Source organism: Heptranchias perlo, chromosome 16 (assembly GCF_035084215.1).
Source record: "Heptranchias perlo isolate sHepPer1 chromosome 16, sHepPer1.hap1, whole genome shotgun sequence".
NCBI lineage: Eukaryota > Metazoa > Chordata > Chondrichthyes > Hexanchiformes > Hexanchidae > Heptranchias > Heptranchias perlo.
In genome coordinates this window covers 25,374,015-25,401,485 of record NC_090340.1, presented here as the reverse complement: position 1 = coordinate 25,401,485, position 27,471 = coordinate 25,374,015, and the positions used below count along the sequence as shown (strand labels likewise).

The 27,471-nt window shown below is 43.7% G+C and overlaps 1 protein-coding gene across 4 annotated transcripts in view; it reads left to right on the top strand.

Moving 5' to 3' along the window:
* ripor1 (RHO family interacting cell polarization regulator 1) overlaps positions 1-27,471 on the top strand; it is a 313,053-nt gene that overhangs the window by 199,216 nt on the left and 86,366 nt on the right. For all 4 annotated transcript variants that reach the window (XM_067997844.1, XM_067997845.1, XM_067997841.1 and 1 more), the window contains exons 2-3: positions 18,487-18,613; positions 25,266-25,415. In XM_067997844.1, the coding sequence (XP_067853945.1) occupies positions 18,513-18,613; positions 25,266-25,415 (251 nt within the window). In that variant the 5' untranslated portion in view covers positions 18,487-18,512. The remainder of the gene's footprint in view (positions 1-18,486; positions 18,614-25,265; positions 25,416-27,471) is intronic.

Here is a 27,471-nt window from a genome sequence, read left to right as displayed (position 1 = left end):
CCAGATAAAGTGTCAGCTGTGGGTAGACTCCAACCGTGTCCCACAGTATCTCAGCATCGATTATTTGAGTCTTTTGTATTATCAATTTTTATGAACATTTGACCTCAATTGTTTCTTGTTAGCTGATAGTCTCTCCTTCAACCCCATAAAAAGATCATTATATTGTGCCAATTTCCTTTGACTGTGTATTTTATGTGGCATTTTGATGCTGTTCACCTGCTTTGCAATGTGGCATTGTGTAGTCTGGTGAAGCAGTTTGCTTTTAATACAAAGGCCAATCCATCAATTCAGTCTAATTAAATTAATTCTGTATGTAATAGGCCTGTGTTAAAACTGTTTATAGCACTGCAGCAATCTTGTACATTTTATATATGGAAAATATTTTATAGATTACTGCTGTACTGGCTCACTGTTGATTGAACTTAGCGTTAATGTCATACAGAATGTTGAGGAAGGGCCAGTGTCCTACCCCGGTGCAGACTTTTTTTATTCAGGACAGTGCATTGTGCTGTCAATAGAGCCATGGGAGCTGTGGAAGAATCAGGGTTGGAAATGCACTGAAGTATATTGTTTGCTTGTAGTTAGGCCCTGAAGGATCCAGGACCACATGAATCATTGTCTTTGTCAGTTCTCTTGACTGACAGATCAATTGACTGACTGAAGGAGGCATTGTAATAGAGTATTGACCAAATGGAAGATGGTCATTCTGTGGAAATAGTTACTTGCTGAGCCAAAACTCTGCACAATACTTAGCCCTACTGGTGGTTTGCATTTCATTTCTCTCCCCATTCCCTCCAGATGTGGAAATTTGAATGGTCCAGGTTGGCTTTGTGTTGGTTATTTTTGTTTTTTGAAATGGGATGAGACCAGACTCCTGAGGGCCTTCCAGGAAGCAGTGAGTAAAAGAAAGACAGACTTGTATTTATATAGCACCTATTGCGACTTCAGGACGTCCCAAAGCGCTTTACAGCCAACAAAGTATTTTTGAAGTGCAATCTCTGTTGGAATGTAGGAAATGCGGCAGCCAATTTGTGCACCGCAAGATCCCACACACAGCAATGTGATAATGACATCTGTATTTAGGTGTAGGTTGAGGGACAAATATTGGCCAGGACAGTGGTAGAAATCACCTGCTGTTCTTCAAAATAGTGCCATGGGATCTTGAGTGGCTGAACGAGGCTTTGGTTTAATGTCTCATCCAAAAGATGGCACCTCTGACAGTACAGCACTGGAGTGTCAGCCTGGATTATGTGCTTAGAGGCCAGAGTGCTACCCACTGAGCCACAACTGATACCTGACGTGGTGTAGTGAAATGTGTTCCTAAAGAACCCACAAGTTTCCGTCCCACGTGATGCATGTAGACACCATTGTTCATCTATCCACCGCACCCTTTTCCTGGATTTGTACGGGATGTGTGATGAACGTCTTGCCGGGCAGGGCTGGTACGTTTTATTTTACTTTGCCCTACACGTTAGTTGCATGCCTCTCGGCACGTAAACGCATTCGGCATCTTGAACCCCATCTTAGCCCAGGGGTCAAAAATAGCCTTTTGCTGAACAGCGGCACGCTGCGCCTAGTTCAGGTGATTTGAGACTAAATGAATTGACCACCTTGTTCTGGGTAAAATCACTCAACTTGCTGGTGAAGAATAGCTGAAATTCAGCCCACACCCCTTGAAACTTCATAGTATTCCAGGGGAGGTAACATTGGCTCAGACTTGACACTAAGTTTTCTGAATTCTGTATTCCTTTTCTTTTCATCTGCCTTTTCCTTTTTTTAACCCTCAAGGCTGTTGTTATTGGATGCCGTGCCCTTTGACAGGGTGAGCGATAGGATAACACATATTCCCTGAGCTCTATAGTCTGTCCTGTTCTGTCAATTGTAAACACTTGGCTGTAGGGCAAAGGCTATACCATTCAGAAAGACTGGCTCGTGTTGTAAGATGCTCACTGACTGGCTTAGTCGCGATCTGAGGTAAATTCAAGTGCTGCAGAATGCTGACTTTAATCTGTAACCGTGTAAGAGGTGAAATAAGCAATTGAAAAATAAATTCTAAATTTTCAAAAAAAAAGATTTAATTGCCTGCTGCCCTGCCTCTTTGGAGAAGGTTTCCCTGATGTGTAGGAGTTGAAATAAACTAAAAGTACTGATGTAAACTCACTGTCTGCTTGGAAACTTTTTCCCAGATTGCTCTCCAGTATCTCAAAGCTTGCTGCTCCAAAATAAGTTGAAGATGAATAGAAATCCGAGGGGGGGGTGGTGGTGGTGCTGCTGGGGAAGAGGATGTTAGTTGACCTGAAAGCTCTTCAATTTTTCTAAAGCTACTGGAGGTTGTTCCTAAATTTTCTATGTTTCTATTAAATTGCAAATAGGTGTTTTAAAATTGACTGTCACCGTGTTGAGTGTGACTAAGAGCGGTTATGTTCGCACACAGCCCTGGTGTGAGCTTGCATTCATTTGTTTGGAATAACTTGTGAAGCGTAGGTTATAAATACCAGACTTGCATAACTCCACTTCTGGGGGGAAAATGGATGTCTTCCACCTATTCTTTGAAAGTTGCCCAGCCCTTTCCCTTTCCTGTATCCCTCCCACCAATGACCCCTTTAAATAGAATATCAAATTCTCGGGTGGAACCAAAACAAAGGAAGTGCCCGAGATTTGACTGAAGCTGGAAGTAATTGGTGCCTGTCGGAAAAAGGTTGATCTGTAGAGAGTCGTGACTCAAAATTTTACTAACCATTCTTGTGTCCAAACATGGTGATATAGCCACTATTAGTACTCTGAAGTGCAGTCTGTACCATGGGAGTTTAACCTTTTATTGTTCCTTCTGGGTCAGAAGCAGGCGTCTGAGGAAGGCGTTCAGTTTTAATGTGTAGTGGCTTTTGGCATTCAAAGAAATGGCAGAAAAGTTATGTTCAAGTTTTGTTTTCTCTTAATTCTCCAGCTTTCCCCTTTTCATGAACTTCCCCTGTGCCCAAGTGTCATCCCCAGCCAAGGGAGAAGCTGACAGTGGCACTTTTACAATTAGTGCTTCTGTACTTCAGATCACTGGAGACTGATATCTGTGTGCAGACTCCCTGCATTTACATTCCTACATCCAGCTCCTTTATCCCAATGACTGAATCGTAGTCCTGTGAAAATGTTTCCATCTGTACGAGTTTTAGGCACAGGGCTATGTCCTGCCGTTCTGTGGCCCTGTAGATTCAGGCTTCAGCTGTTGTACTGTCGCAGACTTGTTTTATCACAGCTAAGGATCACGTGAGTGTGCGTTAGTGTGATGGCCTGAGCACTGAGTGGCTTCTGTGCTGACAATCTGGTTTTGCACCCAAAAGAAAAAGACTTGCATTTATATAGCGCCTTTCACAACCTTGGAACATCTTAATGCACTTTACAGCCAATGAAGTACTTTTTGAAGTGTAGTCGCTGTTGTAATGTAGTAAACGCAGCAACCAATTTGTGCACAACAAGGTCCCACAAACAGCAATGTGATGACCAGATTTTTTTTTGAGTGATGATTGAGGGATAAATATTGGCCAGGACTCTCCTGCTCCTCTTCACAATAGTGCCATGGGATCTTTTATGTCCATCTGAGAGGGCAGATGAGGCCTTGGTTTAACATGCAACACTCCCTCAGTACTGCACTGAAATGTCAGCCTACATTATTTGCTCTGGAATGGGACTTGAACCCACAATCTTCTGACTCAGAGGCAAGAATGCTAGCACTGAGCCACAGGTGACACCTGTGTCAGTATGTGTATGTTTCAGCAGGAGATAGGCAGGAGTCTGGCACCTCGAGGTGAAGGATGCTTTCGAACAAAATATATTAGACCTAACTTTTCATGAGTCTAGAATTCTGCCACTGAGATAAAGGAGATGGATTTCATCATGTAAACGCTGATAGTGAACTCACGAGCATTAGCCTCCTAGAATCTTACTTTTTGCACTGTTTGTTTAGGTAACTGTGGAGTGGCAGGGTCTGCCTTGTAGGCAAATTGCTGCTTTTTGTACAAACCAAAAGAGTTCCTTGCATTCAAACACAATGGGAATGCTTATAAACCTGAATCATTCCATGTAAATTGGGAGTTTTCTATCTAGAGATCAGTTTCCTTCCAAATGGGGTACACTGGCCAATGTGAACTTTTTAAAAATGTTCCAAATATTTATAATAAATCAAGTGCAACAATTGATTTTTTTTAAAAATTGGGGCAACAAATGAGCTTTACAAACAATTCTGTTTTAAAAAGATATATATCTATATCTATCTATCTATCTATCGAGCTATCTATCTATCGAGCTATCTATCTATCGAGCTATCTATCTATCAAGCTATCTATCTATCGAGCTATCTATCTATCGAGCTATCTATCTATCGAGCTATCTATCGAGCTATCCAACATCACAGTCGTCAGATGGACACTCTCAGGTACAAGGAAAGAGGGGGAACAAATCCGAACAGACGTTAAATGTTTGTAGCCATCTTCAGCAGGAAACACCAGGACCCAATTTGTTATCCCACGAAAACCAGCAGAAAGATCCACTGAAGCAGTAATTCTGAAGCGGAGTGAGAACGCAACACTCGGTAAGACAGTGTTAAAGACCTGGCAGGAGTCTCTGCTTTCCCCACACACACCCGTCCATACAAATACCCTTCCAATAAACAAGCACTTTTACTGCCTTTGTAGGCACTGTGAAATACCAGTGTGCTCACTGGCCACTCCCCTGCGATTAGAGGGCACAAAGGCACGGCTAAAGGTGCAGTGTTATACATTAGATTAACAACACACCCAGCCACTGTAGCATCCTCCTAAAGGACAGTCTGAAGCACAGTACTAGTCACGTATTAGCATACCATCCATACACCCACCAAAAGATGGACCAACAGAAAGGAGCTTGAAATCATCCTGGACTGATGGATTCTACTAGATTTCAGTGCATTTCCGGACTTCCAGTCACTTTGTCTGTGGGGCACTAGCAACAAAATGAAGAGCTCCTGCAGCACCCCGTTAGAGAATCGGGACAAGGCCAGCGGGTGAAACTGATTCATAATACCAGTAGGTTTCTTTTATTTAAAATAAAAAGCAGAGTTATAATAATATTAGCAATAGGACAATGACCGTAGCTGCATCTGACATGAATGGGAAAAAATAAGTTTTGGGAAATGTAAATATTTGTACAACTTTTGGGAAGTTGCAAACTTTCAGATGTACGGACGGATGGAACTGGCTGCAGCAGTTTGGTTCAAAGGCCCCCCCCCCCCCCCAAAATCAGTGGATTTGATCTTTAATTAAACCCAGTCTCCAAATAAACTTACCACATTCCCATGTAGCTATTGTTTAATTACTCCTTTTTAATAAAGATATAATACATTCATTTATTGCATATACAATAAGTGAACAAATTCCATTTTTTAAAAAAAACATACATTTGTCCTTTATACAAAGCAGTGAATATTTCTGGGAGGTCAGATTTTAAAATCCTCTCCATATCTTGGATGGTTTTCCCATGTCACTGCAGGCCAGGATGGTCTGTTTCATAGTACCCCCCCCAAACGAACCATCCCTTCCACTGGGGTAGTTGACGGAGACTCAATCGCTGCTGGGTTAGCCGTGCGCAGTAGCACTCTTGCCTCTGAGTCAGAAGGTTGTGGGTTCAAATCCCACTCCAGAGACTTGAGCACATAATCCAGACTGATGCTTCATTGGGGTACTGAGGGAGAGCTGCACTGTCGGAGGTGCCATCTTTTGGATGAGACGTTCAACCGAGGCACCTTCTGCCCTCTCAGGCGCTTTGGGACATCCTAAGGTCATGAAAGGCGCTTTATAAATACAAGTCTGTCTTTCTTTGCACAGCTGCTCAGTATGGGAAGATTAGGCAATTTTGCTAATAGTCTTGTTTCACTTGCTGGATTTTAATTGTGTTCTCCATCAACAAATGTCTGACTTTTTTTTAATTGTGGTGCTCTCACAGAACCTAGGGACCCCTCTAATCTGTGCATGATGCAACACTTGCAGTTCTATCCTTGCTGTGTAATTTCTTCTTTGGAAGTTGGCCTGCTTCCCTGTCTCGCAGTGTTTCTGAAACTGGTTCTTTGGCGGTGATTTATTTTGCCTCCTACCGTCAATCTTTTTCCCCTTGTTTATAAAAGGCTCCGAGTCAAGTTACTAACTGAATAAAACACACTTTCTTTCTGCCTCTTAATTGAAAGTTCATAGCACAGTGGTAGCACAGCATGTTAGGTCACTATGTAGTGCCATGGCAGTCAGGAACTTCAATTTGTCCCCCTGTGCTGTGGAGTTCCTGATCTTGGCAACTTCCACTGCAGCAATGACTCAGTAGAAGTAGATGGAGCTCCATCCTTTTGAGGTGGGGTGGGGGGGGGTCATTTGTGAACCAGTCTCTGAGACCCTGGGACAACTCCTTTCTCTTACCAACCCCCACCTGTCCTAATATCTCATGATGTAGCTCGGTGTCAAATTTTGTTTGATAACGCTCCCGTGAAGCGCCTTGGGATGTTTTACTACGTTAACGGTGCTATATAAATGCAAACCGTTATTGTGTAAAGCTAGCATTAACTGATTTCAGCTGAAGTTCAACTGTGAGGTTCACGAGCTGTTTCCTAGCTGCACTGACTTGCAGGTGCTCCCACTGAGGTGCTCGAGCAGGAGTGTGCCGCGGGGAAGTTCTATGAAAGGCCCAAAGCTGAAGGGAGCTGCAGGTGGCATCCCCAACATTGCCTTGGCTGAGGCTGGCTAGCTTAGCAACAACGAGGTGTCAAAGCTGGGACCTTTTCCTACCTGTCTGGTTCTATACCACACCAGGTGGTGTATTTAACCACTGGGCTATCAGAATTATAATTTCTTACCACCTTCACTCGTATACTTGTCATTTTCCTGAAGGTGTTAGCTGATTTCTTGCAACAAATTTATGGAATTGTAAACTGATACAGAAACTAGATTCAATAGATGAGGACTGCAGAGTTGAACCAGTGGTTCCTCCTGTTGCCAACCCAGGCATTATTGTGTATTGTGGTTCATTGTTAGTACTGCTCTGGCACTATTCATATCACAGAAAGCAATTGGGACAGACTGATATCTATGTAGTTCTTAAGAGCGACATGTACACTTGATTCCCTTGCAAATGATGACTGCTGCACCCGCTGAACAAGCTTTTATTTTTAAATTATCAAAGTTACTTTACAGAAGGGTCCATGAATCACACACTCTATTGTTTTGGGCCAATTTAAATATTGTGCAGGCTACATGTGCCCAGAGTACTTTAGGCTTGTGCATGCTGGCACAGCTGTAGTATTTTACAATGGCAGTGTTTTAGTGCAGCCAACAAAAATGAATGCGCCAGTAACTGGGACTCCAGTGTTACTGATAATTTATTGCACTGTGTGGGTTTGTACTTTCTATTTGGCACTGAAGAACTAGTGTGTCTTCCTTTTGAATTTTTAAAATGCATGTCCTTGACTTAAACTCCACGCACCATTGTCCAGCAGAAGGGGCAGGCAGGTGGCTTGCTCCTCAGTCTCTTCCATTACCATTCATAACTGTTCCAATAGAAATGCAGAAGAACAGGCCCAGGCTGACTCCCTCCCTGACTTCCCTTTCTTGCCTCTGGCTTTTCTGCCCAGAAGGCATTGCCTGAGGGAGTTGCCACATGGAGAATATCTCCCCATCATGCTAATTAACATTGCCAAGAATTTCAAGAATGCTACTTAAATTGCACCTTGTTGATCTTTGTTTCCTAATCTCTGTTTTGCAGCTCATCTTCTGGTACATATCAGGTGATAGAAACCAGGCTTGTGTGAAAAGAAGTTCTAAAACAGCTTGCATATAATGTTCAATGCAGGCCTTTCCTATTGGGTTTGATTTACCTGCACTTTAGGAACAATGTGAAAGCCTTAGAGAGGGTGCAGAAAAGATTTACTAGAATGATTCCAGGGATGCGGGACTTTAGTCATGTGGATTGACTGGAGAAGCTGGGGTTGTTCTCCTTGGAACAGAGAAGATTGAGAAGAGATTTGATGATGGATGCTCAATATCATGAGTCTAGACAGAGAAACTGTTCCCATTGGCGGAAGGATCAAGAACCAGAGGATGTAGATTTAAGGTGATTGGCAAAAGAACCAAAGGTGACATGAGGAATAACTTTTTTTACGCAGCGAGTGGTTATGATCTGGAATTGACTGCCAGGGGGGTGGTGGAGGCAGATTCAATTGTGGCTTTCAAAAGGGAACTGGATAAGTACTTGAAAGGAAAAAATTTGGAGCGCTACGGGTATGGGCGGGGGAGTGGGACTAGCTGGATTGTTCTTGCATAGAGCCGGCACAGACTCGATGAGCTGACTGCCCTCCTTCTGTGTTGTAACCTTTCTATGATTCTATAACAAGCATTGCTCTTGCTCTGCATGAATATTTGCGTAGTGCATATTGTGTTGCTGTATGGAACACTGGGATAAAAATCCGCATGAGTGCATCTGTATTGTGGCAGGAAGGAAGTTTACTATTAGCCCGTTTACAAAGGGATATAATGTTCTGTTGACATTTTATCATTGTCCCTTGTGCTTGTTCAGGGTAATTTTGATGACAATCTGAGATTTGGATGGGTCGAGTAGTATCTAATGACTTGTATATATGGTGATGGGCCTTGTAGGGTTTGGGATGGGCTGTTTATAAAAAATGTTTTGATGTCTCCTCACAGATCTTACTGCAATGGGTTCAGTCTGTTGTCGTTGCTATGGTGAGATTTCTCTTAACTAGTGCAGCTGATTGCTTAACGTCCAGTTTAGTTAATTAAATCATGCATTCTTTTAACTAAAATTTGTTGGAATGCACTTTTAGCATACTTATTCAACAAAGATTTTTTTTTTAAATGGGTTGATTTGTCCACTGTGGACCAACCAGAACACAAGTTTTAATGGAGATTTTACCTTGTTCAGTGACTGTTGGGTACATTTACTTAAACATGAGCAGGAACAAGCTAGAAGATTACTTGTACATAAATAGTGGTCAATACAATTTCAGAAAGAGATTCTGCCTGAATAACTAACTTTTTTTTTTGTAAACTATTTTACAACACCAAGTTATAGTCCAGCAATTTTATTTTAAATTCACAAGCTTTCGGAGATTTTCTCCTTCCTCAGGAAGGAGAAAATCTCCGAAAGCTTGTGAATTTAAAATAAAATTGCTGGACTATAACTTGGTGTTGTAAAATTGTTTACAATTGTCAACCCCAGTCCATCACCGGCATCTCCACATCATAACTTTTTTTTAGATGTGGCCAAGTCCCAAGTTGACAGTCTATCCAAGGTTGCTACACAAGCTTAAGGCAATGGGTATTCTACAATAAAACCTAGATGTGGATAAGAAATTAGCTCAGAGAGGAAGTAGCAAGTACTTTTTGCAGGATTGCTGGGGAGATGGACTGAGTGGAGGAGCCCTCTACGATTGGTGCTGTGGCCCATACTGGTCCTAATCTACATACATGACATGGACTCAGAAATTCAATGTGATTTTAGGCAGACAAGAAACTAGAGAGAGACCTGGGTGAAGTGGACAGGACTATGCTGGATAAAACTCAAAGTAGACAGGTGCAAGATATTTGTACATTGGAAGAAGAAATGGGGAGGGGGGATGGTGTTGAACTAGCTATAGGAGAGCCGAGAAGGGAATCTCAGAATGATGGTACTAACTGCATTGGAATATTTAGGCATCGCATAGCACCAAACAGATTACTGAGCCATGTTGCCAAATCAGTACAGTACAATTCTGAGGTTATCCTTGTGAAACTACTGTCAGGCTGTCCATTAAGAACTGTTCAGTTTTTGGCCACTGAGACACAAGGCAAACATCTAAATCTCTGGGGCAGTGCAGGGAAGTGCTGTCAGATTGATCCCGAATGTCAGAGGACTGAGTTATGAAGATCAGCTAGAAAACCCTGACTCTTCAGCCTCGAAGGGATGAATGAGTGGGGCCCTTAGCGATATGTAAGATAACAAGCATAATAGAAAAGGTTAATCTGCAGCACTATATTAAGTTAAACATTGGCTGCAGGACATGGTATAAACTGGTTTTTAAAAAAACAATTAAGAGCTAATATTGGGAAATGTTTCTTCGCACAGAGGGTGACTAATACTGGGATGATCTTCCAGGTGGGGTAGTAGAGACAAAACTCTGAAATCATTCAAGAGGCAGTTAGATGTTGTAATAGGCAGTCCACTGATTTCTGTGGAAGGCAGTGCTAGATGAGGCCAAATGGCCTCCTTCATTTGTACTTGTCTTTGAGTTTCCTTCCTTTGCAGTTCCATCCCATTCAAAGAGAATGTTAACCTTTCAGCAGCAGGAAGTTTGTAATGTGCCTTGACCGAGGGTGGTGTCAGACTATCCAACTATGGAGGACAGCGCAGCCAACCTACCTTTGTCTGACGTCCACCTGTGCACATAGCAGAGGTTACTGGATAGTAATTGGATGACAGCACCCTGGTCAACTTTGCAATTTAAATTTGCTTTCTATGCCAGGGACACTGAAGCCAAATGTAGCTCCCCTCGTGCTTGCCCAGTGGAAAAATAGGATTTATATACATCCTTTAATTTTTTTTAAAAAATTGTCCTGGATTAGAATATAAAAATGGAAAAGAATTCTTGAACTCTAGTGATTTCTGCTTCTGACAGTACCAACATTTTTTTAGAATTGTCCCACATCTGTGACCCTTGTGACCTCCTCCCAAGATGTTTTCTCTAATGAAAATAATTTGGTGAAAGCTGTGTGTTAACCCCAAGGGCTGCAGTGGGATTTCTGAAGGAATGAGGATGGAGCCAGGTTTCTGAATGATGGGGCGGATTCTTTCACAGCAGTAAATTTTCATTGTCCTAAAGACAGCCGGAAGATTAGTATGGGCAGTTAAATATTTTTTTTAAAACCCATCTGATTAATATATCAACATTTTCTGCAGTTTGCTTTTATACGTTCTACCTTTGCACAAATAGCGTGCAACGGTTTCGCTGTTGAGTTACTTGGCGCACTTCATTGGTGATGAGAAGTTGTTTGCCTCTGTCTCTGCCTTGAGCAGTTTTCCGCTGTTCTTCACAAATATTTTCTCTGATAATAAAGATGTGCTTTTGTTGGATGCCACAAAGGATCTTCAGTGCTGGAAGGGTTTCTTGCAAAGCTCTATTGGGCAGGCTTGTGACGTTGCCTTCTCACGTTTCCACGACTCCATACGCTCCACAATAAATGCCATGTGTAGACGCATTGTAACATTGACAGAAGGGCATGACCTCTAAATACAAGTTGGCACTGGTATTCCAGAACTTGCCAGTATCAGTTACCGACTGTCGCAGATGTTTGGAATGTAATCGGTTTGTGACTGGTAGAAGTGACAGATTTGAGGGGGTTAACGATTTGGGATCCCGAGGAGGTAGGAGAAGAGGAAGATACATTTACTCGTGTTTTTAAACTGATAGAGGCTGTAAGTTCTCACACAAAGAGAGACTGAATGCAGAAGGTAGTGTTTCTGCTTGATGTCTGCCTATTCTTACTCTACTTGAAAGGTTTCTAATAGTAAAGCCCAGCAGTAAAATTGTGGCCTCGTACATTTAGGAACTAAACGTTGTCTGTCCAAGCTGCATTTCCTCAGTGCTTGAGCAGCTCCTGGTGATGAGAGCTTGCAGGATTGTCCCAGTGATGGAGTGAACAAGGTATGTTTTTTTTTAAATGCTTTGTTTTTGTTTAGAAAATAGATATCTTCTAGGACTTGGCAGTGTTTATTCTTTTGGTTGCGGTGGGAATATCAGATGATGATGAGACTTGTGTAGCATGAGGTTGAAATGAGTCATGGTGGCTTTTCTGAGATCTCTGCTGTGGAGAAGGTACAAAATGTAGATTGCTCTGTGCTGTGGTGGTTCACTTTCTGTTTAAAGTTTCACTGTTAAGTAGTTTCTGAAATCCAGTGATGTTATTTGAGGATCAGTTGGAGAGTAAGTGAAGCTCGAGTGCAGAGAGAGTCTTCCTTCAGCTGTTGCGTGAACTGGAGTTGATGTGTTATAGTTTAATGGGCTCAAAGCCACAGGTTTTCTTTGTCATTTCAATCAAATAAAAGCTTCTGTGGGAAATGTGTGTCCCAATAGCTGAGGTCAAGACTGTTGGTGTTTTTTGTAAAGCTGAAACCTTGAGTCTGCTCCCTGGATGGGACAGTGGGCGATAGCCTGCTTCAGAGCTGCTACCTTTACCTCTATCCAGAGGTTCATTTTATCTTTGCCTTGCTGTGAAAATTTTGTAAAATGCAGTGATTCAAAAATAGCTGTTTGGAAATCCTCCTCGACCAAATCTGTCATCTTAAGCTCTCGTTCCAACTTGGTTCTTCCAGTATTGTTATATTTAGTGCCAAACTCTAAACCGCCCATTTGGTCGGTATCACTCAACTGGCTGCACTGAGCCTGATCCTTTTTAAACATCTTGTATTAAAGAATAGGGAGGAGGGAATTGAAGATTAAGTGTATAGAGCAGGAGGGAGGGAAACAAAGCTAAGTGTATAGTGCAGACCACCACCCCCCCCCCCCCCCCCAAAACACACAATTGACTGTGAGTTTTTGATCTGGTTTTTCACCTCTCCCAGAAGATTACATGGCACATAGGAGTAGAGAGTCTCCTTGCATCTGATGCATAAGGCATCACAACTGTATGGGACAGGCTAGACAGACCAGCTGGTCTTTTCCTGTCCAACATTTTCATATGTTCCAGTTCCTCTTTTATTTTTGGATCTTCAAAGGTTTCAATAATATATCAGGAAATGAATGTCAATAATTTTAGAAGATCTGATCATGTGCAACGGTTTCATATTACACATCTCACGCTTCGAGAAATGTCAGACTTTCATTGCTGGATTCCTTTACGAAAGAACAAGCTTGCATTTATATATCGTGCCTTCATACCCTCGAGACATCCCAAAGCGCTATATTGCCAATGAATTATTTTTGAACTCTAGTCACTTTTTATGTAGGCAAATGTGGCAGCCAATTGGTACATTATAAGATCTCACGAATAGCAAATGAGATGCTTGACCAGTTACATTATTTGGGTGGTGTTGATTGAGGGGCATGTTGTCCAGGCACTGGATCTCCCCGCTCGTCTTTGGTTAGTGAAACAAGATCCCCCTGAACAAGCATATGGGGCCTCAGATTAATATCTGAAGGATCTCAGACCTCTGATAATACAGCACTCCCTCAGATACCAGCGGAGTCCAACTGCAATTCTAACCTGCGTCCTGCATGGGGAAGCTGTTGCCGCTTGCTTGGCCTGGCCGAGAAACCACGAGAGGGGCTGAGGCCCAGAAAATTAAGTTAATTTTTTAAAATGCTTCTTTGTGGCCCAAGATGCCCTCCCAACCCCCCTGAATGCCAGGGACCATTCCTTCAGGTCCCCAGCAGCAGCTTCCTGCCGCCTGAAATCCCACTCCCGCCAGGTTTGGCCTGGAGACCAACGGGGCCCATGCAGATGAGGGCCGTGGGGGTGAGGGGGGTTAAAATGAGGAGTGTAGAAGAGCATGCCAGGCGCAGCACCAGGCGTACCTAAAAATGAGGTGCCAACCTGGTGAAGCTACAACTCAGGACTACATGCACGCTAAACAGCGGAAGCAACATGCTATAGACAGAGCTAAGCGATTCCACAACCAACGGATCAGATCAAAGCTCTGCAGTCCTGCCACATCCAGTCGTGAATGGTGGTGGACAATTAACCAGCTAACGGTAGGAGGAGGCTCTGCAAACATCCCCATCCTCAATGATGGCGGAGTCCAGCACATGAGTGCAAAAGACAAGGCTGAAGCGTTTGCAACCATCTTCAGCCAGAAGTGCTGAGTGGATGCTCCATCTCTGCCTCCTCCTGATATCCCCACCATCACAGAAGCCAGTCTTCAGCCAATTCGATTCACTCCACGTGATACCAAGAAATGGCTGAGTGCACTGGATACAGCAAAGTCTATGGGCCCCGACAACATCCCGGCTGTATTGCTGAAGACTTGTGCTCCAGAACTAGCTGCGCCTCTAGCCAAGCTGTTCCAGTACAGCTACAACACTGGCATCTACCCAACAATGTGGAAAATTGCCCAGGTATGTCCTGTCCACAAAAAGCAGGACAAATCCAATCCGGCCAATTACCGCCCCATCAATCTACTCTCAATCATCAGCAAGTAAAGGAAGGTGTCGTTGACAGCGCTATCAAGCGGCACTTACTCACCAATAACCTGCTCACCGATGCTCAGTTTGGGTTCCGCCAGGACCACTTGGCTCCAGACCTCATTACAGCCTTGGTCCAAACATGGACAAAAGAGCTGAATTCCAGAGGTGAAGTGAGAGTGACTGTCCTTGACATCAAGGCAGCGTTTGACCGAGTGTGGCACCAAGGAGCCCTAGTAAAATTGAAGTCAGTGGGAATCAGGGGGAAAACTCTCCAGTGGCTGGAGACATACCAGTACAAAGGAAGATGATAGTGGTTGTTGGAGGCCAATCATCTCAGCCCCAGGGCATTGCTGCAGGAGTTCCTCAGGGCAGTGTCCTTGGCCCAACCATCTTCAGCTGCTTCATCAATGACCTTCCCTCCATCATAAGGTCAGAAATGGGGATGTTTGCTGATGATTGCAGTGTGTTCAATTCCATTCGCAACTCCTCAAATAATGAAGCAGTCCATGCCCGCATGCAGCAAGACCTGGACAACATCCAGTCTTGGGCTGATAAGTGGCAAGTAACATTTGCGCCAGACAAGTGCCAGGCAATGACCATCTCCAACAAGAGAGAGTCTAAGCATCTCCCCTTGACATTCAACAGCATTACCATCGCTGAATCCCCCACCATCAACATCCTGTGGGTCACCATTGACCAGAAACTTAACTGGACCAGCCATATAAATACTGTGGCTACAAGAGCAGGTCAGAGGCTGGGTACTCTGTGGCGAGTGACTCACCTCCTGACTCCCCAAAGCCTTTCCACCATCTACAAGACACAAGTCAGGAGTGTGATGGCATACTCTCCACTTGCTTGGATGAGTGCAGCTCCAACAACGCTCAAGAAGCTCGACACCATCCAGGACAAAGCAGCCCGCTTGATTGGCACCCCATCCACCACCCTAAACATTCACTCCCTTCAGCACCGGCGCACAGTGGCTGCATTGTGTACCATCCACAGGATGCACTGCAGCAACTCGCCAAGGCTTCTTCGACAGCACCTCCCAAACCCGCGACCTCTACCACCTAGAAGGACAAGAGCAGCAGGCACATGGGACCAACACCACCTGCACGTTCCCCTCCAAGTCACACACCATCTCGACTTGGAAATATATCGCTGTTCCTTCATCGTCGCTGGGTCAAAATCCTGGAACTCCCTTCCTAACAGCACTGTGGGAGAACCTTCACCACAGGGACTGCAGCGGTTCAAGAAGGCGGCTTACCACCACCTTCTCAAGGGCAATTAGGGATGGGCAATAAATACCAGCCTAGTCAGTGACGCCCACATCCCATGAACGAATATAAAAAAAATCTCCCGGGCCTCACTCTGGCTGGCCAACTATTTGTTGTCCAACCCAGACCCTGACCGGGAGTTAACATAGGAGCTTTAAAGATCTGATTTAAAAATATTATTGCGGTTTTTAAGTGTGTGGAATGATCGTGCAGAATCTCTCAGCCTGGTGAACTCTCGGTGTCTGCATTCTTATGATGGACTGTGCTGTACGTAATTTATTCCTTAAGTGAGTTGTGAGTAGTCTTTGACCGTTCCTGGTTGAATATTTTGAATAGTTTTAAAGGTTTTATCTCTGGTTGTTCATGTTGTGTTTTCCAGCTGTGCGTAGGGGTTGCTGTGGCTGTCTTCAGTTCTGCCCAGTGTAAGCCACAAAATAGTTGATTTAGAAAAGGGAATTCCTTTTTGCTCACCATTTTTCTCCCACCTCTTTCCTGATGACATTCACAACATACTTGGGATATGGTTCAATGGGTATCTACTGCCCACCAGTATTCCTTAAAGAGAAGTCGGCAACTGGTATGTGGGAACTAAAAGTTCCAGGGACATGCACCAAATAGTAAAACAAAACCTTATCCCCCTGATACTGCTAGAGGTAACTCCCCAGTGGTGACCCAAGTGGCAATTATTCACAAAAAAATCTCTTGAAGGAGAATTCTGTCTACATACAAACACTTCCAGTAGGGTTGCTGGATAGTGATTGGGAACAGGACTCTGGATTCCTCTTTCCTCCTCCCCCACCCCCCCCCAACCTGGGATGCTGAAGCCAGTTGTAGCTGAAGTATTGCTGTCCTGGCAAAGATGAGTTAATTCAGCGTAGACCCGAAGTTGAACCTGGCACCTTGCAGGTCTGTATGGCTTAGCTACTCACTGGATTCATTTAATGAGCCATAGGAGAGCAAGGGATTCTGTTATAAACTCCTTGCGTTATGTCAACATTCAGATGTGGAATGGACTTACAAACTGAGGCTTGAAATATATTGGCCGTGAAAAGGGCAGTCTGACAGTCTGTCAACTTAATGTCATGGGCCAACACTCCCACTGGCTAATAAATCAAAATAGTGGATCTGAATTCATGAAATGGGTAATAGGTTTAAAAGGTAAATGGGTTAAATGGAAAGACTTAAAATGATAGAGTCTAGATCTGAAACTTAATAACATTACAAACAAAGCAAAGAGTGTTTTTAAACCTACCATCCTACAGCTCATTAACAGTAGATTAAGGGGATTTGATGGAAATTCATAAGCGCTTTTAGAAAGTTATTTTCATTATCGTTTATCTCTTGGGTCCTCTCCTCGCTCTGCTTCAGGAAGCATTGGAAATTTCTCTTACTGTAGATTCCAGAAGGTAGTCATGTAGTAGCCCCTCGGGGTACTCTGACAGTGTTGATGCTTGAAGATTTCCAGTGGCCTTGTTTCATTAAGGCTTCTCTCTTATCTACATGAGGACAATTGTCAAACAGTCCCAATCAGAACAATTTGGAAAACTTGGTGAAACATACATTCAGTTGTCAGAAAATTATGTGAAGATCTGTAGCTTAATTTTCATACTTTATAACTGTCGCCTGAGGTGGTAGCTTCAGACTGAAGGGAATCCGGCAACAGGACTCTGTTTTGCTGGACTAGACAGCAGGTTCTTTAAGTCTGGACAGACTTTGTCTTGCACAGCAGTAAGCAGCACAGTTGCATTTTATATTTTGTTGCCTTTATTTCTGTTTTTCTTCTGGCTCTAATTGAAAAATTGTGATTGATCATAAATAGGCTGATCATAAATCTCTGGTCTTTTTAGAAGTAACAACCAGTGTTGAGGATAGGGGAGGAGTAAGCAGTTCCAGATACAAAGATCAAATATTGGAGGGTAGGGGGAACTATTCTTGTCCTGTTAATGTTGCTGGAGGAGATCTCCCAGTAGTGAAGTTATTTGTTTAAAATAATTGTAAAATTAATTATGGAGTGTCTCCTGCCAGTAGAGACCACCTGAGCATTTGTGAAGGTGCTTGAGCCAAGAGATAAAATACTCCTCCAAGATGTTGTCTCCTATAACCTGTATATAGGCATTGAATCAGATCCTGTCAGAATTTCTCCCTTGTTTGGCATACTGTACTAGTTTGTGAAATACTTCCTGGTTAAGAGTCCCAATTTGTAGCTAATCTATTGATCTTTCTCACTTGGTAACAACTATTTGGGTTGCTTTCAATTGGGCATAGTGCATTGTTGAAGGCATTGATTTAGAGACCTGTATAAAAAGGCAACCTGAATGTTGTGCTCTAATACCTGTAGTAGCTGCCAAGACTTGGTCACCCAACCTGGCCATTGATTTTTTTTGGGGGAAGAAAGGTAGTATTGGGGGCATAAGTATGTTAGTTAACATATTTGTGTCATTAGTTTAAAGTAATGCAACTCATTCCGACTACACCAAAGTAATGTGAACCATTAGAACTTAAGCTGATGCAGAACTGCTGGTAATAGGTACAGTGATAACACTGCAAATATGGAAGGGTACACTCAGTCAGCACTAACCAGCATTTGAAATGCTTAACTTTTAGTTCTCCATCAATGCAGTACTTTTGTAATACCAGCTGACCACCTGTGGTGGTTCTTGTGGTAAGTCGGAAGTTGATTACGCTGCATTATTATGATGAGAGCATTCTACAATGTAACGCACAATGCATTGCTCTGGTAAGGCAGAAATGTATTCAAGCGGTGGTGCGAAGTCTAATTGCTGTAAGTAAACACTGCCTGAGGTCAGTTAGAGTTTAACTGTTGCGTTGGTGAGGGTAATTTGCAGACTGAAAGATGCTTGTAAATCTCCAGATCAGAAAATTAACAGCATGAAATGACTGCCATTTTCACATATGCTTTTGACACATTGAAGCATTTGTAATTACAATCACATTTTTAACTCCTACATCTATACACATATAAGTGTGTGTGGGACAATGGTTCATTGGTGCCTTTCTTCTCCATTTCCACAGGGCGCCTAGCCGGGATACCGTTCACAATGTCGCTGTCTGTACGGCCCGTGCGCCGCATTTTCTTTACTGGAATTACTAGGAGTCAGTCTTTTGCTGGAGTCAATTCACCGCAGGACAAAGCATTCAGGTTAGTGACGTGTGTGAATGGGACAGCCCGTGGAGGCTTAAAGGACCATTTTCCCCATTGAGCCAGAATTGCGACAAGTTCACTTTTTTTAGTATAATATAGAGAAGTCATAAATACTTGAGATTCAAATTTGTGTTCCTCTGAAGACTAGGTGCGTTGATGCATTATCCCACTATGATCTTGAACCATAGAGACCAGGGACTATCCCACTATGATCCTGAGCTTTCGAAACCAGGCAGCTCCCAGGTCTGCTCTGAGATAGCTGACCTCAGCTGGGATGGCAACAGGAGTGTTACAACTGAGCCACAGTGGTTAAATGTCAGGCAGGGTTGCTGGTTTAATGTTTAAATTATGAGGAGAGATTACATAAACTAGGCTTGTATTCCCTGGAATGTAGAAGGTTAGGGGGTGATTTGATTGGTGTTTTTAGCAAGGTGCCACAAATAGCAATGAGATAATGACCAGATAATATTTATTTTTATTGTTGACTGAAGGATAAATGTTGGCAAGGACATTGGGAGAACGCCCCTGCTCTTCAAAATAGTGCCATAGGTTCTTTTATGTTAACCTGAGGGGGCAGACGGGGTATCTGTTTAACATCTCATCGAAAGACGTCACCTCCGGCAGTGCAGCGCACTCTCAGTACTGCACTGGAGTGTCAGCCTGGATTATGTGCTCAGGTCTCTGGAGTGAGACTTGATCCCACAACGTTCTGACTCAAAGGCAAGAGTGCTACAACTGAGCCATGGCTGACAAAATTGGCTGTTTGGATGAGGTAGCAGAGGGCTTCTGATGCCTGTGGAAATATAAATAAGCATTAGTCACCACTGTCAGGAGGAGTTGGGGAGGGGCAGTAACATTTTGCTGTTTTTTGTGCGGGTGGGATTTCTGGTTTTCCTGGATGATTACTTGAGCTGTGTGTAGAAAACCAAAAACACAGTTTTAACCCATCCAGGGTTACAAGGGTTTGACAGATTGAGGCAGCTTGATTATGCAAATGTTAATTAGCATTGTAAATGCAAATTAAGGTATATCTGTGCAGACTGTTCTGGCCACCCTGCAGTGGAGAGAAAATGTCAGATAACGAGTATCGACTTGTCGGGTACATCAATTCCAGTAGCAGATCCGCTGATTTACCTGAATGATGCAATCACTGTTGTCTGACCAGTTGTGTTACTTGTTTATTGGCGAAACTCTTCAGGAGAAAGAAGCGTACTTCTGGAAAGCCAATTTTGACTTGTCACACGGAGAATACAGTGCAGGAACAGTTCTTTTTACATCGACATAAAACCTGTTTTGTGACTTAGATTTTTGCAGCAGTCGCTGAAGTTTCATTTTCATTGTGCTTTTTTATTTCAAAATATACTTTATTTCATAAAATTTAATGATACACACTGTTTACACACAGTTCAAGTAAAAGGCACAATTTCAAGCAAGGTAGTTCAAAGCAATACAGTGCAGATTGTATGCACAATGACCTCATTATTACAATTTTTAAAACACAGTACATATCTTAATACATTCTGTACAATGCAAGGTAGGGTGGCCTTACACGATGGCCTTTCCCCATAGAGCCTTTGCTTAGGTGACACCTCACTTCAGTGCATCCCGTAGCATGCACTCCTGGACCTTGGACTGTGCCAGTCAGCAACACTCTGTCGTGGACAGCTCCTTCAGCTGAAAGACCACAGATTTCGGGCGGACCAAAAGGGCCTCCTTCACCGAGTCGAAGGTCTTCCAGCCACAGTTGATATCTGTCTAGGTGTGTGTCCCAGGGAACAGCCCATAGAGCACAGCGTCCTGTGTTACCGAACTGTTTGAGATGAACCGGGACAGATACCAGCGCGCATCTCTCCACACCTTCTGCGTGAAGGGACAGTCCATCAAGAGATGGACGACAGTCTCCTCCCTGCTGCAGCCTCAAGGGCAACACGCGATGGTGCTGAGATTCTGTGCGTATTGAAAGGACCGTATTGGGAGGGCCCTTCTCACCACCATCCATGCTACATCCTGGTTCCTATTGGTCAGTTCTGGCGATGAGATGTTGTGCCAAATGGCATCAACCGTCTGATCGGGGAACTGCCCAATCGAATCCACCCTCTCCTTTCCCTGCAGGACTCTTAGAACATTCTATGGCGACCACTGTCTGACGGCCTCGTGGTCGAAGGGGTTCCTCCTCAGGAACTTCTCCACCTGGGACAGGTGGGGGGCGGGGGTGGGTACGGTCGAGCTGGACGGGACGTCCTGCGTCTGCGCGGCAAGTGTGGCTAGACCTAGCCTCCTCTGTGTTGGATAGGTTGAAACTGTCCAAGTGGTGTTTGCGTACTGGGACTCCACACAAATCCCGAGGCAGTCACACACAAAGGTGGCCATCAGGATCAGTGTGGCGTTCACTGCGCTCTTCCCTCGTTTGTCTGGGGGATTTTACGTGGTGACCCTGCGGACGGGTTCTACCTTGGACCTCCGGACAAAGTGGAAGATAACTCGGGTGACTGTGACGGCGGAGTTGTGGGGAGTGAGCCAGACCCTGACCTCGCACCTTATTACCAAGTTCCTATTGGTTATGGAGAGGGAGCGCCCCACCCACGTATCAAGCCTTTGTTTGGCCTTGGCGACCCGTTCCTCCCAGCTTTTGGTGCAGGCCTGGGGCTCCCTGAACCAGATCCCCAGCGCCTTCAGGTAGTGTTGGACCTGACGGTGAAGGGGACAAAGGATCGGGTCTCCCACCTGCCAAAGAACATGGCCTCACTCTAGCCCCCAAGGCCAGCTCGAAACGGTCGCAGATGCCCATCAGTCCGTGGACTGACTTTTTCATTGTGCTGTGAAATGACCTTAGTGGGCCAATAAAATTAGGGAAGTTAACTGCAGTCACCACCTTTATCCCAAGGACATTGATCTGGATGCACTTCCACCCAAGAGGATGTTTTTTCAGTATTTTTCCTCTTGCCTTGAATGTGTAATAAATGCCAAAAAAGTAACACACATTGGAGGTTTTCCTACCAAGTTGGTTCTATGTACAAAGTACAATTGTGTTTCTAAAAATATGGGAAATGCTTTGAATTTTTTCTATCCGCAGTCTCTTGTATTTTCCCCCCTCCCTTCCGAGGAGACATTGGGGGTGCAATTGGTCTTCAGCAAAAGCGTGAAATGGCCGATAGTGAATTGACAGCCCGTTTTACATCGTGCCCGACTTTTCTTTTCTAATAATTACCCTCAACAAATTAAAACGGGCTGCCGATCTGCCACTACCCATTTTGCTATCTCCTGTTTTGTGCTTTTGCCGATGGCCAATTTCACCCCCGTTAACTCTTGCCAGCATATAACTCCACGGGCACCGGCAACCTTCTGGTACCTTGCCATTCATCATGTGAGCCTCGACAGCGACTCTTGGCAGGTTACTCATCTTTAAGACATTGCAGCCAAGCCCAATCCTTTTCTCACCTGATAGCCACGTGCACACCTCCCAGTCGGGGCCACCATATTGCAATCAGGAACCCTGGCAGATTCTCTTCTCTTCTTACCCGCCACACACACCCCCTGGGGTCCTAAGGCCAATTGTAGCACCCCAACTGCTTACCTCGGCTGAGGTTGGCTAACTTGATACACATGGGATTAAAACCTGAGACCTTCTGATGTGTGTGGTTTAGTAATACAGTAGGCCACTGAAGGAGCTGGATGCCATCTTTTTTAAGATATTTTCTCTCTTCCCTCTTGTGTCTTCTTTTATTGATGTCAGTTGTGGCTCTGTGGGCAGCATTTTTGCCTCAGACTTAGAAGGATGCAGGTTCAAGTCCCACTCCAGTGACAAATTTTAGGCATTCTAGTGCGGGTACTGAGGGAGTGTTGCACTCTCGGAGGTGCTGTTTTTCAGATGAGACGTTAAACCGAGGTCCCGTCTGCCGTCTCAGGAGGATGTAAAAGATCTTGTGGCACTATTTCGAAGAGCAGGGGCGTCCTAGCCAATATTTATCCCTCAACCAACATCACTAAAACAGATGATCTGGTCATTATCACATTGCTGTCTGTGGGACCTTGCTGTGCATAAATTGGCTGCCGCATTTCCTACTTTACAACAGTGACAACACTTCAAAAGTAGTTAATTGGCTGTAAAGTGATCTGAGCCGTCCTGAGGTCATGAAAGACACTATATAAATGCAAGTCTTTCTTCTATGATTAGAGGTGGGGAGAGGGTTTGCAGCTTCCTTCCAAGCCTCTGGGAGGGACCTTTTGAAACCTGATCCAAGGAAGTACTTAACACAAAAGCAGTTAGGGCTAGTTGTGGGAGAGGAGGGAAGGGGTTGTGGATTCCCCCATCCTGTGGTGGGATGCCTGACCTCCACTTGGCACCGCCCCACGGTGACACAACTGCAATAAGAAACTAGCGCTGCCATTCATATCAACACACACCTTTGCACTTCACGGTATAACTCTCCATCACATTCAACACTTTTGCATTCTCCTTAACATTCCTCATCTGCACTGAAATATGACTGCAATTCCTAAAAGACCGCCTTCAGTTCTGGAATGGAATTACTATAAAATGATAGTCTTGCTGTCAAACATTCCTGTCGTCACTCCCTCTGATAACTTTACATTACAAGTTTATTTTTTCTTTTCGAATATCTGCCCTCCCGAGTATGCTGTGATAATTGGAATGTGACTATCTCACAATTCCACCTTAAGTTGAGGCACGAAAATTTCTTTTCTACAATGTGTTGGCTACAGAATGATATCTGTCCTCTGTGCCACAGGAAGTGTTACAAAGCACATAGACATGAAACACTGGGAATAGGGAGGTTTATTATTAGGAACAATGCTGTGTTGACTCCTGTCCACGATGCAAGCTATTAAACAACACAAGCTGACTCCCACTCAAGTTGACTCCCCATGTCCAGTTGTAATAGAATTTTCTCCAGCAGCTGCTGCTTGTGTTCATGCAAGCTTCTCTACAAGGCCATCTTTCCATTTCCTAATTCCTGTTGTCTTTGGAATGAATACACTTTTTAAATGGTCTATTCTGGGCTTTTTAGCCAATGTCGGGTCTCTGGGAATCTTTCTCTGGGGTCCTTGTAAAATATGTGGGAAGTGGGAATAGTGCCTGCCTTGAACCGTATGTCCATATTCTGCATTTGTAACCTCAATTTAATAAAGTATTCCTTCCGCCGCCCCCCCCCCCTCCCCGCCAAACACCTTGAGAGAAAAACATAACACTGTTGGCTACTTTTAAGCTGCTCATGCAGTTTGCAACTTCCTTTTTAACTATAGGTGTGTGACCTCACACCATTAGATTTTGAACTATTACTTGTGTCTAGCTGAGGATTTGAATAAAATATTACTGCCTGGAGTTTCCACTGCATTTATGCCCAGATATACCCATAATCTGGGCGCAAACCAATTAGATGGCTTAAAAGATCACAGAATTTTGGGTGTAAGTGAGTTAGCTACAATACGCCCAAGTCTCCTCGATCTTTTATGTTGGTCCATCAAACCCTCCGTCCGAACAAATTTCCGCCAACGACACTGGCCTTGTCCCCAGCGCACTCAAATGTGAGAATCCACAATCGCACTTGTTCGGGGGTGGGGGTCTCAACATTGTGATCAGATTTTTAGGCGTAGCAGGAAAACGTTATTTTTCTGATCTTTTAATTGTAATTTTTGAATTAAAAAAAAATTAATCCTCACTTGAGGCCTGCTCTGTATTTTCTGTTTCTTTTAATGGCATGGGTATAGGTCACATCAAAAATTGAAACACTTCCCCGATTGCAGGTTCTTAAACCTGCTGTGCTTGATGTGCCTGAATGATGAAGACTCAGCGGAAGCCCTTAAAATAAAGCTGGTTTGGATCTGTCCTCTTTTGGGGGGGGTTTCACCATGTTGCAGAAAGGTATGTTGAGACTGAACACCGATTAAATAATAATTATCTGTGGCACAGATTGTATTTATTATTGAGCAAAACAATACCGCAATTAGAAACTAACAAGGAAAGACTGCAAATGCTGGAAATCTGAAATGAAAACAGAAGATGCTGGAAATACATAGCATATAAATGGCATCTGCAAGAAGAAAAGACAGGTTATGATGTTTAAGATGTGTACCCTTCATCTAAGCTAACAACTGAACGATGGACAGCCATTTTAGTAAGGTTGGGAAAAAGAGAGAGAAAGAGGGAGTGGGGAGAATCAGCAGGTATACTGCAGAGGGGGATTTAGTGGGTTAAATGTCCAGATGTACAATTTTGTGCAGTCAGCTGCAGTCTTAACATATCTGTTCTGATGAAGGGCCCAACTTGTCTTTTCTCTTCACAGATGCTGCCTGACCTGCTGCATGTTTCCAGCATTTTCTGTTTTTGTTTCTGTATACAGGGGTTGTAGTTCCTTTTACTAACAACCCACAGAATGTCTGGTCTTCTCACTAATTATCAACCTAACAAAATTGCACTCTTCAAAGCTGTGCATCCCACAGTTTTATTACTGGGCTGCTAGAGAAAGACTGGAGTTTTCCAGCTTTTCATTGAGAAATTGCAACCCCATAGTGACCATTTTGGTGACACACATGTTGAGCTTTCTGCTGGTGATAGTGGGTCACAGTTGTGCTGTTGAAGGCTGCTAATTCAGATCTCTTCATTTGATAATTGTAAATTCTTGTCTTGCAGGAAGCTAAAGGTGTTCACCCCAACAACACAGCGGAAAACCACCCCTCGAGCTGGCAAAATGTTCAACATTTCCCATAAATCGCTCCCGCCCAAGACCCCTCAGCCTGAACGGCTGGATGAGGTTTACGAAGCTTTGAAAAAGGGCCTAAAGTAAGGAGTTCTCTTGTTCTTTCAACGAATATTGTTGAAAGAATGCAACTTTCACAAGAATTGAAAAATTTGCTTATCTGAGATTTACAAAAATGAGACTGCTTGTATTTGTAAATGAGTTAATTTCAGTACAGATGCCTTTTGTGGTCCTGTAGGTAGTTTTCTGTTGTCTGTGCCCTTATGGAAAGATGATGGTCGCATTTTGCTTTTCTTCTTAAGAGCGATTTGCATTGAATCCCTGATGTGGAGATGCCGGTGATGGACTGGGGTTGACAATTGTAAACAATTTTACAACACCAAGTTATAGTCCAACAATTTTATTTGAAATTCACAAGCTTTCGGAGGCTTCCTCCTTCCTCAGGTGAATGGTTTTTCCACAACATTCACCTGAGGAAGGAGGAAGCCTCCGAAAGCTTGTGAATTTCAAATAAAATTGTTGGACTATAACTTGGTGTTGTAAAATTGTTTACAATTGCATTGAATCCAGCAGATGTGACCAGTAACAGCTGGAGTAAGAGACTAGACGGTGGAAAACTCTTGACTCCTGAGCTCATTTTCAGTATTTCTCCTGTGCTAGTTTCCCCACCTCCACAGTAAAGAACAGCAGTAATCTTGGTTTCCAATTATTAACCAAGTTACCATGTCAACAAATCCTATCGTCCACCCGTGCTCCTGTAATTTGCTGACAGTTTGTAAACAATTTGAACTACCAATGCAGTTCAATTAGACTACAAGAGAAGGTCAGTATAAATACTGGACTGCAATTTCAGTATTTATACTGACCTTCACTTGTAGGGAAGGAAAAAAAGGGGTGGGGGGTGGGGTGGCAGTATTGATTAAGGAGAATATTGCACTACTGGAGAGAGGATGTCCTGGAGGGGTCAAGGACAGAATCTATTTGGTTAGAGTTAAGAAACAATAGAAGTGCCATTACACTACTGGGTTATTCTATAGGCCACCAACTGGTGGGAAGGATATGGAGCAACAAATTTGCAGGGAAATTAGAGAGGTGCAAGAACTATGGAGTAGTGATAATGGGGGACTTCAACTATCTAATGTAGACTGGGATAGTAACAGTGTAAAGGGCAAAGAGGGGCAGGAATTTCTGAAGTGTGTTCAGGAGAACTTTCTTGATCAATATGTTTCCGGTCCAACGAGGAAGGAGGCATTGCTGGATCTGGTTCTGGGGAATGAGGTAGGTCATGTAGAGCAAGTGTCAGTGGGGGAATATTTAGGGAACAGTGATCATAGTATCATAAGGTTTAGATTAGTTATGGAAAAGGACGAGGGGCAATCTAGAGTAAAAATATTTAATTGGAGGAGGGCCAATTTCAGTGGGTTGAGAACGCATCTGGTCCAGGTAAATTGGAATCAAAGATTGGCAGGCAAAACTGTAATCGAACAATGGGTGGCCTTTAAAGAGGAGATGGTTTGGGTACAGTCTAGGCACATTCCCACGAGGGGGACAGGTAGGGCAACAAAAGCCAGAGCTCCCTGGATGACGAAAGAGAGAGTAAGATGAAGCAGAAAAAGGGGGCGTATGACAGATGTCAGGTTGATAATACAAGTGAGAACCAGGCTGAATATATAAAGTACAGAGAAGTGAAAAAGGAAATGAGGGGCAAAGAGAGAGTATGAGAATAGACTAGCAGTTAACATAAAAGGGAATCTAAAATTCTTCTATAGGCATATAAATAGTAAACGGGTAATGAGGAGGGGTGGGACTGATTAGGGACCAAAAAGGAGACCTACGCATGGCGACAGAGGGGATGGCCGAGGTACTAAATGAGTACTTTGCATCTGTCTTTACCAAGGAAGAAGATGCTGCCAAAGTCACAGTAAAAGAGGAGGTAGTTGAGACACTGGATGGACTGAAAATTGATGGAGGAGGTACAAGAAAGGCTAGCTGTAGATAAGTCACCCAGTCCAGATGGGATGTATCCTAGGTTGCTGAGGGAAGTAATGGTGGAAATTGCATTAGCGCTGTCCATAATCTTCCAATCCTCCTTAGATATGGGGGTGGTGCCAGAGGACTGGAGAATTGCAAATGCTACAC